We start from the raw sequence: 13,328 nt of genomic DNA on the forward strand, positions 1-13,328 counted from the left end.
GGCAAAACCATTGTTTTTTTTTTCATGCTATACTCAATTTAGAGATTTTGGGTTATGTTGCTTTCATAACATGTTTTCAGACTAGTAAAAGCGCTATACAAATAAACTTGAATTGAATTGAATTGAAATTAGCACATGGACAGGAAATGCTGTTATAATTGGTAGTACCCAATGCGGTGCACAAGTGCTGCCTGACGGCTACTTTCAAACGCACACATGCTTATGTGTGTGCATCATCTGTAAATAATGCTCATCCCTCGCTGTGAAGCGTGAAAGGTCAACTGCAGTTCTTGCCAGGGTTATTAATGCAAACACAAGTGGTTTGGCATGAGTGAATGCAAAAAAGAGAGAAAATCTGCTTTGTGTCAAAATGTTTAAAAATTGTGTCTAATAGTATATAACGCATCAAGACACTACAGGCAAAACCATTGTTTTTTTTTCATGCTATACTCAATTTAGAGATTTTGGGTTATGTTGCTTTCATAACATGTTTTCAGACTAGTAAATAATACACATTTAAACGGATAGTTCATCCAAAAATGAAAATTCTGTCATTAATTACTCACCCTCATGTCGTTTTAAAACAATAAGACTTTTGTTTTATCTTCGGAACACGAATTAAGATATTTTTGATGAAATCCAAGAGCTTTCTGACCCTGCATAGACAGCAACACAACTATAACATTCAAGGTCCAGAACGTTACTAAGCACATTGTTAAAATAGTCCATGTGACATCAGTCATTCAAATGTAATTTTATGATGTTACAAAACCTCCACAAAGAAAACAAATATAACAACTTTATTCAACCATTTCCTCTCTTCTGTGTCAGTCTTTGACGTGTGTTTAGGAGAGTACCACAACGTTGTTATTTTTGCTTTTTTTGCTCACAAAACGTATTCTCGTAGCTTCATAAAATTAAGGATGAACCACTGATGCGGACTGTAAATGTGGTAGTTGCGTTGCTGTCTATGCAGGGTCAAAAAGCTCTTGGATTTCATTAAAAATATCTTAATTTGTGTTCTGAAGATGAACAAAGGTCTTATGGGTTTGTAATGACATGAGGGTGAGTAATTAATGACACAGTTTTGGATGAACTATTCCTTTAAGTGTTAAGTGTATTTTATGAAAAAAAATTACAAAACATATCTTTCAAGGCCGTTTTCTTCAAATTTGAGTTTTTCCAATGCACTGAGACAGAAATCTCCACCTTGATAACACTTACATACTCCAAACTTTGCAGTTTTGTTTTTAACTCTGTTCTGTTTTTACAGTGGGTTTTGTTCATAAATCATTTACCTGTTTTTTCCCCTAAAATATTGTGAAATCATCCAAAATCCTCTTTGCAAAAATCACCATAATGTCAACGAAATGTAACAAGTGTTTTGAACCTGGCGTGATCCAATGTTCAAATTGCTGTTCTGGAAAATGTATGCAAATTAGAGTGTTTTAATTAGATAATCCCTTATCTATTGTTATTGAAACGTAATATTTAAAAAAATCTCGCAATACAAAATTAAATGTATTGATGTACTGTGATAAATTAACTGGGGAATTGTGACAATATCTATTAGTTAAAATATTTACACTATCCACCTGTTGTGTTTAGCCTTCATTTATTTCTTTGTTCCCTATTGCTGACTGTTTACCAGTAATTTCTTGGAAACACTTTATTAATATTTAACTTAATGAAAGAAGTGTGTTTATTACACTTTTTTTAAATAAATATTTATACATTGTGTAATCAAAAAAATAGCCATGACATGCAATCCATGCAATAACATTGTGATACTTTTGCATCATACCATATGACATAGTATCGTGACAACCTTATTGTCATCCACTACCACATTTTGGGTATTGTGACAATCTTAGTGCAGACTGTCAGTCTGAGTCTGTGTCTGTGCCAGTATAAAAATCCCTGAATTTGACCTCTGGCTGACTAAACACATCTGACATTTCAATGACATGGCCTTCCTGCTACCAGTCCAGCTGAGCGACCAACCATAACACATGATGAACACATGTCGCTTTGCTGCATGGCTTTCTTTCTTGTTTATAATCTGTATAATATTCATAGATTCTTAACCGGAAGTCTCGCCCATAGGCTTACTTCTTTAAGTATAAGGTGGATATGAATTGTTTGGAAATGTACTATACCTTGCACTGATAGTATGCTCTGTTTCCTTTTTTCTTTTTAGTAAATGACACAGAGGAGCTAGGTTCTCTGATGAGCCTCAACATCTCTGCTGACAGCAATAAGCTGCACCTCCAGGATCTGGAAGCACTGAGCAAATACAAGTTTTACCTACGGTGCTGCACGCGGGTGGGCTGTGGACCAGCTGCCAGCGAGGAGCGCACCACTGTCCCCGAAGCCAGTGAGTATGGGCAGCAGCTGCTCAGGGGTGGGGGTGTCTCGGGGGAGTCAGCCTGAATCTGGCTCTCTGACATGGATGACCAAGTTGCTGTTGTTATGGGCATCGACCCGGCGAATGCAGGGGACATTATTTCGACCTCCCATCTCACCAAGCTTTTCATATGCCCATCTAAGCATTTCTTTATAGCTAAACAATATCATAACAGTGTGCGACTGGGCTGCATTCATCACTGTCTTGGAAGACCAAGCGCTTATTGATTTGAGGGTAAAAGCTTGCCTGCAAAAAGGAAGAAGAAATCATATGTTGCCTTTGGGGATGGAAATGTTGGATTGTTATTATTAGAGACATAGGAATAAGTTGGTAATCAACATCAAAAAATATATTAAAAGAAAAAAACACGCAACTGAGAATTTACAGCACATTTATCATGATTAATGGTTCACGCTGCCATACTTATCATCGGCAGTTAGCAGATTGTTGATAAAGTGCTGTTTATTTCCGTTTCGCTGAGGGTTCATAAGGAAGTTGTGTTTATGGAAGAAATATGATCGAGATGAAAATCCCAAAGCATAATTCCAATATTCGGAAGAGTAATAGAAAGCAGTCAAGAAAACAAATGACTGCTCTGATGTGAGGGGAGATATCTTTATGTGTCAGAGGGAAACAGCCGCCTAACCATGACCAGTATACATCAAGAAAATCAGATGATTTCAAAGTATCATGGTATTTTCATGTATTTCTGGACATGTTACGATGACAATACCGTGTTTTCTGGCCATGAAACATGGTGAAACCATAGTGTATTTGACTAAGTACCTTGATAAATACCTATCAAACAACAATACTGCCAAGAAAATTGTTTTAAGGAAGCCACTACAGGCAAAATCATGCTGTTGTTTTTTATGTACTGTCAAATTTTGAGATTTTGGGCTAATTTGGATTCATAATATGTAACCCTGGACCACAAAACCAGTCATAAGTGTTCATTTTTAACCTGAAAGCTGAATAAATAAGCTTTTTAGTAATACGTTTAGTTTATTTGTTGTTAGAATATGACAATATTTGGCTGAGATACAACTATTTGAAAATCTGGAATCTGGGGTGCAAAAAAATCTAAATCACCTTTAAAGTTGTCCAAATGAAATACTTAGCAATGCATATTACTAATCAAAAATTAAGTTTTGATATATTTACAGTACGGTAGGACATTTACAAAATATCTTCATGGAACATGATCTTTACTTAATATCCTAGTGCTTTTTGGCATAAAAGAAAAATCGATAATTTTATGTATTTTTGATGTATTTTTGGCTATTGCTACAAATACAGTATACACGTGCTACTTAAGACTGGTTTTGTGGTCCAGGGTCACATATGTCTTGTTTTAGACTAGTGTAAAGAAAATATCCAAGATATTTCAGTTAGTTACAGCCCTATTTCCATGTTTTTCTGGACATGATACCATGGCAATACCCTGTTTTAGGCCAGGAAACTTGGTAAAAACATTGTATTCTTTGAAATAACTTAGTTTCCATGCACATACCATGGTAAATGAGTATCTTAGTTTTTCCCTATATATATATATATATATATCATGTACCATGGTATTTCCATCTGCTACATGCACACATGCATTTCAATATTTGTGGTGAGGCATTTAAAAATATATCATATTTTTAAATACTTTAGAATGGAATTTTCCAAGCTTCTTGCTATTGCATTCCCGCTTTAATGCTTCGGTAACAGGCACTGCTGTCTTGTAAACAAGCTGTCTTATGGACTAAAGTTGTCGTGATTTCAGTGTCTTTCTGTCGTCCCTGCAATATGTCTTTTTCATTGCTTTATTGCTTTTGTTTTGCCAGCTTCAACAGATGTGGCCTCTTTCAACATCAGTATGACGTCTTCTGTTTTCTTTAGCACTAGAAATGGCTAGACTAGACTAGAGAATAAAATTGTAGCTGTATTCTAGGAATCTGTCTTGAAAATGCATGTGTTTATATTAGGATAATCATTTCATTTTTATATACTGTAGCAGCATAATGCTTTTTTTCTTTTCTCTATCTAGCTGATAGTAGAGGTCTTCCATAGATGGTTGCTAAAATAGATAAATCTCACTATTAACCTGTCATCTGCTCTGGTAGCTGAAACTAATTGATTTGTTTCATTTAATCCTGTTCAATCCATTCGATATATTTCTTGCATTGTCCTATGGTTCAGCTAACATAGACAATTTTTTTTATTTCATTTAGCTCCCACTTTTTTAGTACATCACATGGCTGCTTCTGTCTTAGCCACATCACGCCCTTAGAATATTTCAATCCATTTAAAATGCTCTCTGTCTTTCCAGGAAAATCCGGCTCACAATTTCCTCCAAGAAAAACCACTGTTTCCCCTGTGGCTAATGCTACTCTTACTTCTATAGGTACTAAACCACACAAAAACAAGTCTGAAAGAACAAACAAGGGACAAATTGGGCTTTTATGCCAGTAAACTCGACAAATGTTCTGTTTTGCAATAATAGAAACACATTCAAAACTTTGGGGTTGGTAAGATGGAAGTCATTACATTATGATCACTTAAGCAGCATTTTTTTTTTAATCAAAAATACAATTATAACAGTAGGGCTGGGTAAAAATTCAAAAGTATTGATTTCTCTATTTTAATCGGTTCTTGTTTTTACTAAGCAATATACACTATATTGCCAAAAGTATTGAACAGGTTTGACTTATTTAGTAATTTCCATGAGTAAAAATCTTAATATTTAAGCATATAATGATATTCTAGGGGATTGTGTGCTTCTAATTTTACAGCAACAGTTTTGACAGCACCCTCTTCAATTCTAACATGCCTTTGTGTATAAGGCAAGGTTCAAAAAGAAATGATTGATTCAGTCAGTGTGGAAGAACTTGACTGGTCTGCAGAAAGCAAAGTCCTAATCTCATCTGAACACCTCTGGAGTGACTTTAAATGCAGACCTTGAGCCAAAAACTCATTACCAAACACCAATGACTTGTACATACACTATATGGATAAAAGTATTGGGACACCCCTTCTTTAGAACAGAAAAAGGCACTTACAAAACTGTGGCAACAAAGAGGGAAACAATTCATGTATTTATAAAATGTGTTTCCATCTCTGTTTCAACCATTTTGGAAGTGTCAAAAATGACTGTACCCATAGTTACAAGTCATTGGTGTTTGGTGAGGAGTTTTTGGCTCAAAGTCTGCATTTAAAGTCACTTCTGAGATGTTCAGCTGGGATTAGGACTTTGCTTTCTGCAGACCAGTCAAGTTCTTCCACACTAACTGAATCAATTATTTCTTTTTGAACCTTATACACAGAGGCATTGTCATGTTAGAATAGAAAAAGGTCCTGTCAAAGCTGTTGCTATCAAATTAGAAGCACACAATCCCCTAGAATATCATTATATGCTTAAACATTAAGATTTGTACCCATGGAAATTTCTACAGTAGTCAAAAAGTATTGGTGTCCCAATACTTTTGGCAATATAGTGTAGTTTCTTAAATACCAAAAATTGAGTAGTCAAGCCAGTTTTTAGTTAATAAACAGAACATTGTTACACACCTCCCATTCAATAACTTACAATAGGCTTTGTGCTTTGTTACTTTTGTTATGAAACAAAGTTTCAAATTTCAAATTTTATTACAGTATTCAAACAATGAATGCCATTTTGGCGCTGCACCATACAATATATTAATTATAAATAGTTTTTACTGTTCTTCAATATTTAATGTTTGAATAGCCTAAATCTGTCAAGTTTTTATGACAGCTGGCATTTAAATATTCATATTTCAAACAAATATTTCAAATTATGTACATATGTAACTTTATTATTAATAAAACTTGAGTGTAATTTAAGCACTTGTATACAAAAAGTTAATTTTAACTTGTAATTTAAATATGTTGTACCAACTGATTCTCATGATTTTGCATTATGTGAGATTTTTTTCCCCTTTTTTGGAATGTGCTGTACCTGATATATATTCAAAATAATCGATATTAAATCGAATCGCAAGCTTGTGAATCAGATTTGAATCAAATTGTAAAATTTGTGTCAAACCCCAGCCCTAAAAAAACAGTAATATTGTGAATTATGATTACAGCTATTATATATTTGAAATACATATAAAAATTTACATTTACAAAGCTAGATTTTCAGCATCATTATTCTAGTCTTCAGTGTCACATGATCCTTCAGAAATCATTCTAATATGCTGATTTGATGCTCAAGAAGCAATATTATCACTGCTGAAAACTTGTAAAAACCGCAATATAATCTGATGAATAAAGTTTCTTTAAAATAAGTAAATAAAACCAAATCAGACTTACTGACCCCAAACGGTAGTGTATTTATGTATGAAGTGTCAAAGTCTGATTTGCTGGGATTTATAGGAGGACTGAGAAACAGTGCTGATGTAGCACAGAAGTAGCTTTTAAATGGATAAGAGGAAGCCGTTTAAATTCTGTTGCTAAATTTCCCCACAAAAGTGGCTTTCGGAAGCAGTCTTGCAGTACACGTGTGGCGAGAGCTTTCCTCCCTCCCACTGTGGCGGCAGATGTGGACTGACAAACCTCCAGCTAGCTTGCTCAATATTTATAGCGCCATTTCTGTGTCAAGCAAAGGTGTCACACCGCACCGATGATTAACGCAATTTCTACAATAACAGGGTGGATGGAAACGCATCACGATTAGAGGATGTCATTCAGGCATAGGCGATGGGCAGGATAGCCACGGTCCTTTGGTGCAGATGGATTCCTGAAAAGAGCCTGAGAATAAATGTGTTCCATTTGCATGTTTTGCCCAAAGGGAGAGGTGTTGTGTGATTGAGATGTGTGGTAATGAGTTTTGACAGCAGACAACAGTCTGCCTAATTGCTACACCTGAAGGTGATGAAAACACAAGTTATCTGTGATTGATATAGCTCCAGTGGCATGCCGTGTAGGTAGCAATTGTCCAAGTCCAATACTTTTGGCTTCCTGAATAGAAACAGCGTACGCTGTGTTCAGGTCGTTCTGCCGCTCTCAGACTTGGGTGACTGCGTAATTATTACTCTGCGACTCTGTCTAAAATTATCTCTTATTATTTCTTCTTATTTCGCCCAGTCTAACGAGCACATCATTATTTCGGGTCCTTAATTAGTCATTTAATTACAGAAGACTTGCAGCTATGTTTCTGATGGAAATTAAACCGCACTCCATTCTATCATCTCAAGATCCGCTTTTTGTTTGTGACATCCCATCACGCTAATTTCTTTACGCTGTGTCCTAACCAGCCGCGACACTCGGGTTTCCAGTGACAAGTAATTAGTTTGACCACAATTAAAGTAAAAATGCTCTGTGACGTAACAAACTACCAGCCAATCAAAACACATTTATTGTTCACATGATACAATTACAGTAATTATGAGCTCCTAAGTAGTAAAAACATCTTTGTCAAACTGGTAATTACTTTGAATTAGTTTAAACGCTCCAGTGTTTCTTACTTCACTGGTAATATCTACTAGTGAAATTAATGTATTTATGAGTAAATGAGTTATTATGAGGGTTTCCACTGAATCACTTATTTGTGAACAACTCAGTTGTTGTTTTTATTTTATTTTTTTATAATTATTTTAATTCCAAGTTGACATAAAGCAGCACAATATTTTGTTATGCGGAGCTAGACTTTAGACCAATCGGGTTGCCTTCACTCTTAAAAATAAAGGTTCTTTATTGGCATCAGGGGTTCAGTGAAGAACCTTAAACATCCAAAGAACCTTTCAAATGCAGAAAAGGTTCTTTATAGTCGAAAATTTTTTCAAAATGGTTCTTTTAGGAACTGTTCACTGAAATGTTCTTTGGGGAACCAAAAATGGTTCTTCTATGGCATCACTGCAATAACACCCTTTTGGAACACCCTTTTTTAAGAATGAAGAAACGAATGCTTTTATTATTTCTATCTCTAGTTTCACGCCTTGTTAGGGCAGTGTTAAAGGAGTAGTTCACTTTCAGAACAAAAATGTACAGATAATGTACTCACCCCCTTGCCATCCAAGATGTTCATGTCTTTCTTTCTTCAGTCGTAAAGAAATTATGTTTTTTGAGGAAAACATTTCAGGATTTTTCTCCATATAATGGACTTCTATGGTGCCCCTGAGTTTGAACTTCCAAAATGCAGTTTAAATGCTGCTTCAAAGGGCTCTAAATGATCCCAGCCGAGGAAGAAGTGTCTTGTCTAGCTAAACAATCAGTTATTTTCTAAAAACATTTACAATTTATTGACTTTTTAATCTCTACACAGAGTACACACAGAGCTAGACAAGACGAGTATTTAAGGTTAAAAAGTATGCAAATTGTAATTTAAACAAAAAACAATTGTTTTGCTAGATAAGACTGTTCTTTTCTCGGCTGTGATTGTTTAGAGCCCTTTGAAGCTGCATTTTGGAAGTTCAAACTCGGGGGCACCATAGAAGTCCATTATATGGAGAGAAATCCTGAAATGTTTTCCTCAAAAAACATGATTTCCTTACAACTGAAGAAAGAAAGACATGAACATCTTGGATGACAATGGGGTGAGTACATTATCTGTGCATTTTTGCTCTGAAAGTGAACTACTACTTTAAGGACTGTTGGATAGAACAGTGTTAAGGACTGTTCACACAAATACAGAAAAGGTTCTTTATAGCCGAAAAGTTCTTTACTCGAAGGAATGGTTCTTTTAGAAACTGATCTCTGAAAGGTTCTTCAGGGAACCAACAATTGTGCTTCTATGGCATCACTGCAAAAACACCCTTTTGGAACCTTTATTTTTAAGAGTGTTGTGGGTAGGGGTTGTGGAAAGTACTTTACATTGAAACAAATGCTTTTATTATTTCTATCTCTAGTTTCACGCCTGGTTTGGACAGTGCTAAGGACCGTTCACACCAACAACAATAACTATAACCATAACTATATTAGCATCCACACCAGCTCATAATAACATTGTGCTTATTAAGCACACAGTGCAGTTTTGTCATCTGCCACTTTAAATGTTTGGGTGCATTAAAGCAGGATAGATTCTGACTTTATCAGCTGGGGGAAAAAAAATCACGATTCCAACAATATTTAGTAGGATTTTTAAAACATCTTTATTGTCATAGTTATCATCCTTGGTGTGAGCAGGCAGTACATTTTTTTGGCATTAAATTGCAGCTTAATGCATTACAAATTGAAAAATATGGCTCATAAAAGTTCATATAGCAGTGAATTTAAAGAAAATAAAGCAGGCGCTCTTTCTCCTCCAAGTCTAACTACACCTAACAATCTTTTTCGTGTCATTTACAATACTAACCCTCTGTGTCATTTCTCTCTTTTCTCAGCTTTGTTGAATATTAGCACCTCAGTTAGTCACAACTTTGCAAATATCAGCTGGATTCCAGGCACAGAGCAGACGGAGTCAGAGTTATATGTTGCCTTTATGAACAACCGTAAGCTTTTCTTACTGTTCTCCATGCTTGTTCTTATAAATTAAATTTTGAGGCTGAATAGTATTTCTCACTCTTGTCTAAGTTCTACATAGTGTTTGTGTAGTTTACAAAGTCAAGTAATTTCAATCAAAAATAAGTTAATTAGTGATTTCTGTAGCCTTTAGGGCATCATCTTGGATTTAAAATTTGCTATATAGATTTATTAAAGGAGAAGTTCACTTCCAGAACAAAAATGTACAGATAATTTACTCCCCCTTGTCATCCAAGATGTTCATGTCTTTCTTTCTTCAGTCGTAAAGAAATTATGTTTTTTGAGGAAAACATTTCAGGATTTCTCTCCATATAGTGGACTTATAGAGCGCCCGAGTTTGAACTTCCAAAATGCAGTTTAAATGCAGCTTCAAAGGGCTCTAAATGATTCCAGCCAAGGAAGAAGGGTCTTAAAACCATCAGTTATTTTGGTTTTGAAGTTGGAGGAGAATGTGAGATTGAGTTTTTCGACATACCCTAACTATCTTGAACCGGAATACACAGAGTTCACGCAGAGCTAGACAAGATGAACATTTAAGGTTAAAAAGTATATAAAATGTCTTCTTTTTTTTTTTTAAATAACAGGTCGTTTCAGTAGATAAGACCCTTCTTCCTCGGCTGAGATCGTATAGAGCCCTTTGAAGATGCATTTAAACTGCATTTTGGAGGTTCAAACTCTGGGGCACCATAGAAGTACACTATTTGGAGAAAATTCTGAAATCGTTTCCTTAAAAAAACATAACTTTTTTACTACTGAAGAAAGTAAAACATGAACATCTTGGATGACAAGATGATAATTTTTTGTTCTGGATGTGAACTTCTCCTTTAATAATTTATAGTATATATACAGCCAAACCAAAAATTATTTAGACATCAGATATAATTTTTTTTTATTTATTTTTTTTTTTTTACTAGAGGGTGTAGGACACTATAGTTCTTTTATGTAAGTGACCTATTATACCCTAAAATTCTTCATACAGTGGACTACCAATAAAATTGATAAAAATTTGGGACCAAAAATCATTCAGACACTATGACCTTACCATGTTTTCATGTTTTTTAATTGGTAATGTGATCTTTTTACACCACAGGCTGAACAAAATGAAGCATTGCTTGGTAATTGGTTGACTTAAATTGGTATTATTGAATACAGCTATTCAACCTAATTCATTACATACCTTTCTATCAAAGTTATCTGACATTATCAAGATGAATTTGTCCTGATATTTTATGACCATTTTCTAAACCATAGCGAATAAACTGTGATAATGTGAGAAATGTTGAAGGTGTCTGAACAAATTTTGGTTTGACTGTATATAAAAAATAATTATTAAGGCTGTCAATTAGTAAAAAGTTTTGTTTTTTATTTATTTTGAATAAATTACAAAGAATTTACAAACCCCCATAGGTTAAATGTTCAATTTCATAGATTTTTTAAAAATTAATTGCACGAACTACTTGATTGCACAGAATTAACATGTTAATTTGGCAGCCATAATAATTGTTCATAATATAAACAGTATAATTAAGTGTATATATATATAGTAGAGATGTTTTAGTATACTAACACCACATCACCCACTATGTACATCCTTTAGGTGAAGGTAACTGGAAGATTTCCGATGCGCTAAATTCTTCTAAGACTTTCCACCTCATTGAAGGGCTCGAACCTGGGACTGAATACACAGTGCGTCTTATGACTAAAAGCTGGGTTGATAATTCTAGTATTTTTGAAGACGTTATCAGGACCAGTGCCAAAGGTGAGGAGAACGTAGTCTCCGAGATGACGGAAATGCAAAGCAGAATCGTCTTTGTCTCTTCCTTTCCCATCTCTCATCAACAGTGCGAGCAACATCCTGTGATAAAATTATCATGCGTGGTGTGCCTCATGTCCATCCCAGAGCATGTGTTCTGTGGACTTGATAAAAGGAATTATGCTTTATCAGCCTCTGCCGTTGATTAATTAGACATGCCGTCTGGCAGTTTAATATTAATATCTGCACATTTCCATTCTGGAGTTTGCCTGGTGTCTCTCATTTAGTGTAAGATGTTCTCGGTGGATGTCAACAGTCAATGAAGTGTCCTCACTGACTTGTTTTGTCTCTCACAGGTCTGGCCAGTATTCACGGAAGCATCTCCAACCAGGGCTGGTTCATCGGGCTCATGTGCGCCATAGCTCTGCTCACCCTCATAGTGCTCATAGCGTGCTTTGTGAACCGAAATAAAGGCGGAAAGTACTCAGGTATTCTCTCACACAATGAAACAAATCAGTTGCTGGAGAAAATTGTAGAGTTCTTTTGTGATTGTGGACTGAATTCGCTAAATAACAGTCAGAAAAGCCTAACAAATGTCTAAAACTGTCTGGAGATTTCTTTTATAATTAAAAAAGCCTAGTAAGAAGTAAAAAACACACTGAAAGTAAGATGGAAAAACATTGTATCACATTAACACCTCGCTCATCACTGTAGCACATGAAACATGCTAATGCGTTTATATTTAGAACATTTTGCACGTCTTCGTTGGGGGCTGCAAATTGGGTATGATTCTAGGTTCTACCCAATAACATTGCTGTATTTTTAACTAGATCTTCTAAATCACTGTAACCTTTGCGACTGTTAAAGTTTTCTAATTACTGCACAGAAACAGCATGAGCCAGATCCGTTCATTTACATGTGTTAATATGAACTTGCAGATGTGCTTGCTGATGCAGTACAATTTTAATAACAATAATCTTAATGAATAAAAAAAGTTAATGGAACAGCTGATATGAAATGTAGTTAATGGCTAACCTTAAATTACCGTTATGTATGTAAATGTAATTTAAGGTTAGCATATTTACAGCATTTCTTGATAATGGGTTAAATAAATTACCTTTAAATACATACTTAAATCACCTATTTATATATTCATGTATGTAAAGATTTCACATATTTACAGTGTGACTTGATAATTTATTGTGTGTGTGTGTGTGTGTGTGTGTGTGTGTGTGTGTGTGTGTGTGTGTGTGTGTGTGTGTGTGTGTGTGTGTATATATATATATATATATATATATATATATATAGGTCGCATTAACCGAAAAATTGTCCGTCATTGACGTATTTTTTTAATCAGTGACGGAAAAATCTGAAGGCTGCCCGTCATTTTGACAGATTACACTGCGGGTCATCTGTTGTAAATTGTAACTGTAATTCCCACCCCTGTCCAGTTGGTGGCGAGCGCGCTCCATTGTGGCAGCAGAGCACTGGATATAGAACAAAAACGAAACTGTCACGACGAATTTTTTTGCTATGCATCTGATACGCACATGCGAGTATAGATATGCGAGCACCCAGTATAAACTACAGTGGTCTATCACGCCACATCAAAGAACGCCGTAACGGTATTTATTGCTTGAATTTCCTGATGAAATAGACAGAATTTGAAATCTGAGACTTTTTCATATTGAAAGTTAGAAA

General features: G+C 35.1%; 1 protein-coding gene across 1 annotated transcript in view; it reads left to right on the forward strand.

The window, feature by feature from the left end:
• The window catches only part of chl1b (cell adhesion molecule L1-like b), a 122,492-nt gene that overhangs the window by 44,663 nt on the left and 64,501 nt on the right, over positions 1 to 13,328 (forward strand). Inside the window, exons 24-29 of the mRNA XM_073852578.1 lie at positions 2,201 to 2,377; positions 4,240 to 4,269; positions 4,725 to 4,799; positions 9,736 to 9,843; positions 11,472 to 11,633; positions 11,984 to 12,115. Coding sequence (XP_073708679.1) covers positions 2,201 to 2,377; positions 4,240 to 4,269; positions 4,725 to 4,799; positions 9,736 to 9,843; positions 11,472 to 11,633; positions 11,984 to 12,115 — 684 coding nt within the window. The remainder of the gene's footprint in view (positions 1 to 2,200; positions 2,378 to 4,239; positions 4,270 to 4,724; positions 4,800 to 9,735; positions 9,844 to 11,471; positions 11,634 to 11,983; positions 12,116 to 13,328) is intronic.

This window comes from Garra rufa, chromosome 12 (assembly GCF_049309525.1).
Source record: "Garra rufa chromosome 12, GarRuf1.0, whole genome shotgun sequence".
Lineage (NCBI taxonomy): Eukaryota > Metazoa > Chordata > Actinopteri > Cypriniformes > Cyprinidae > Garra > Garra rufa.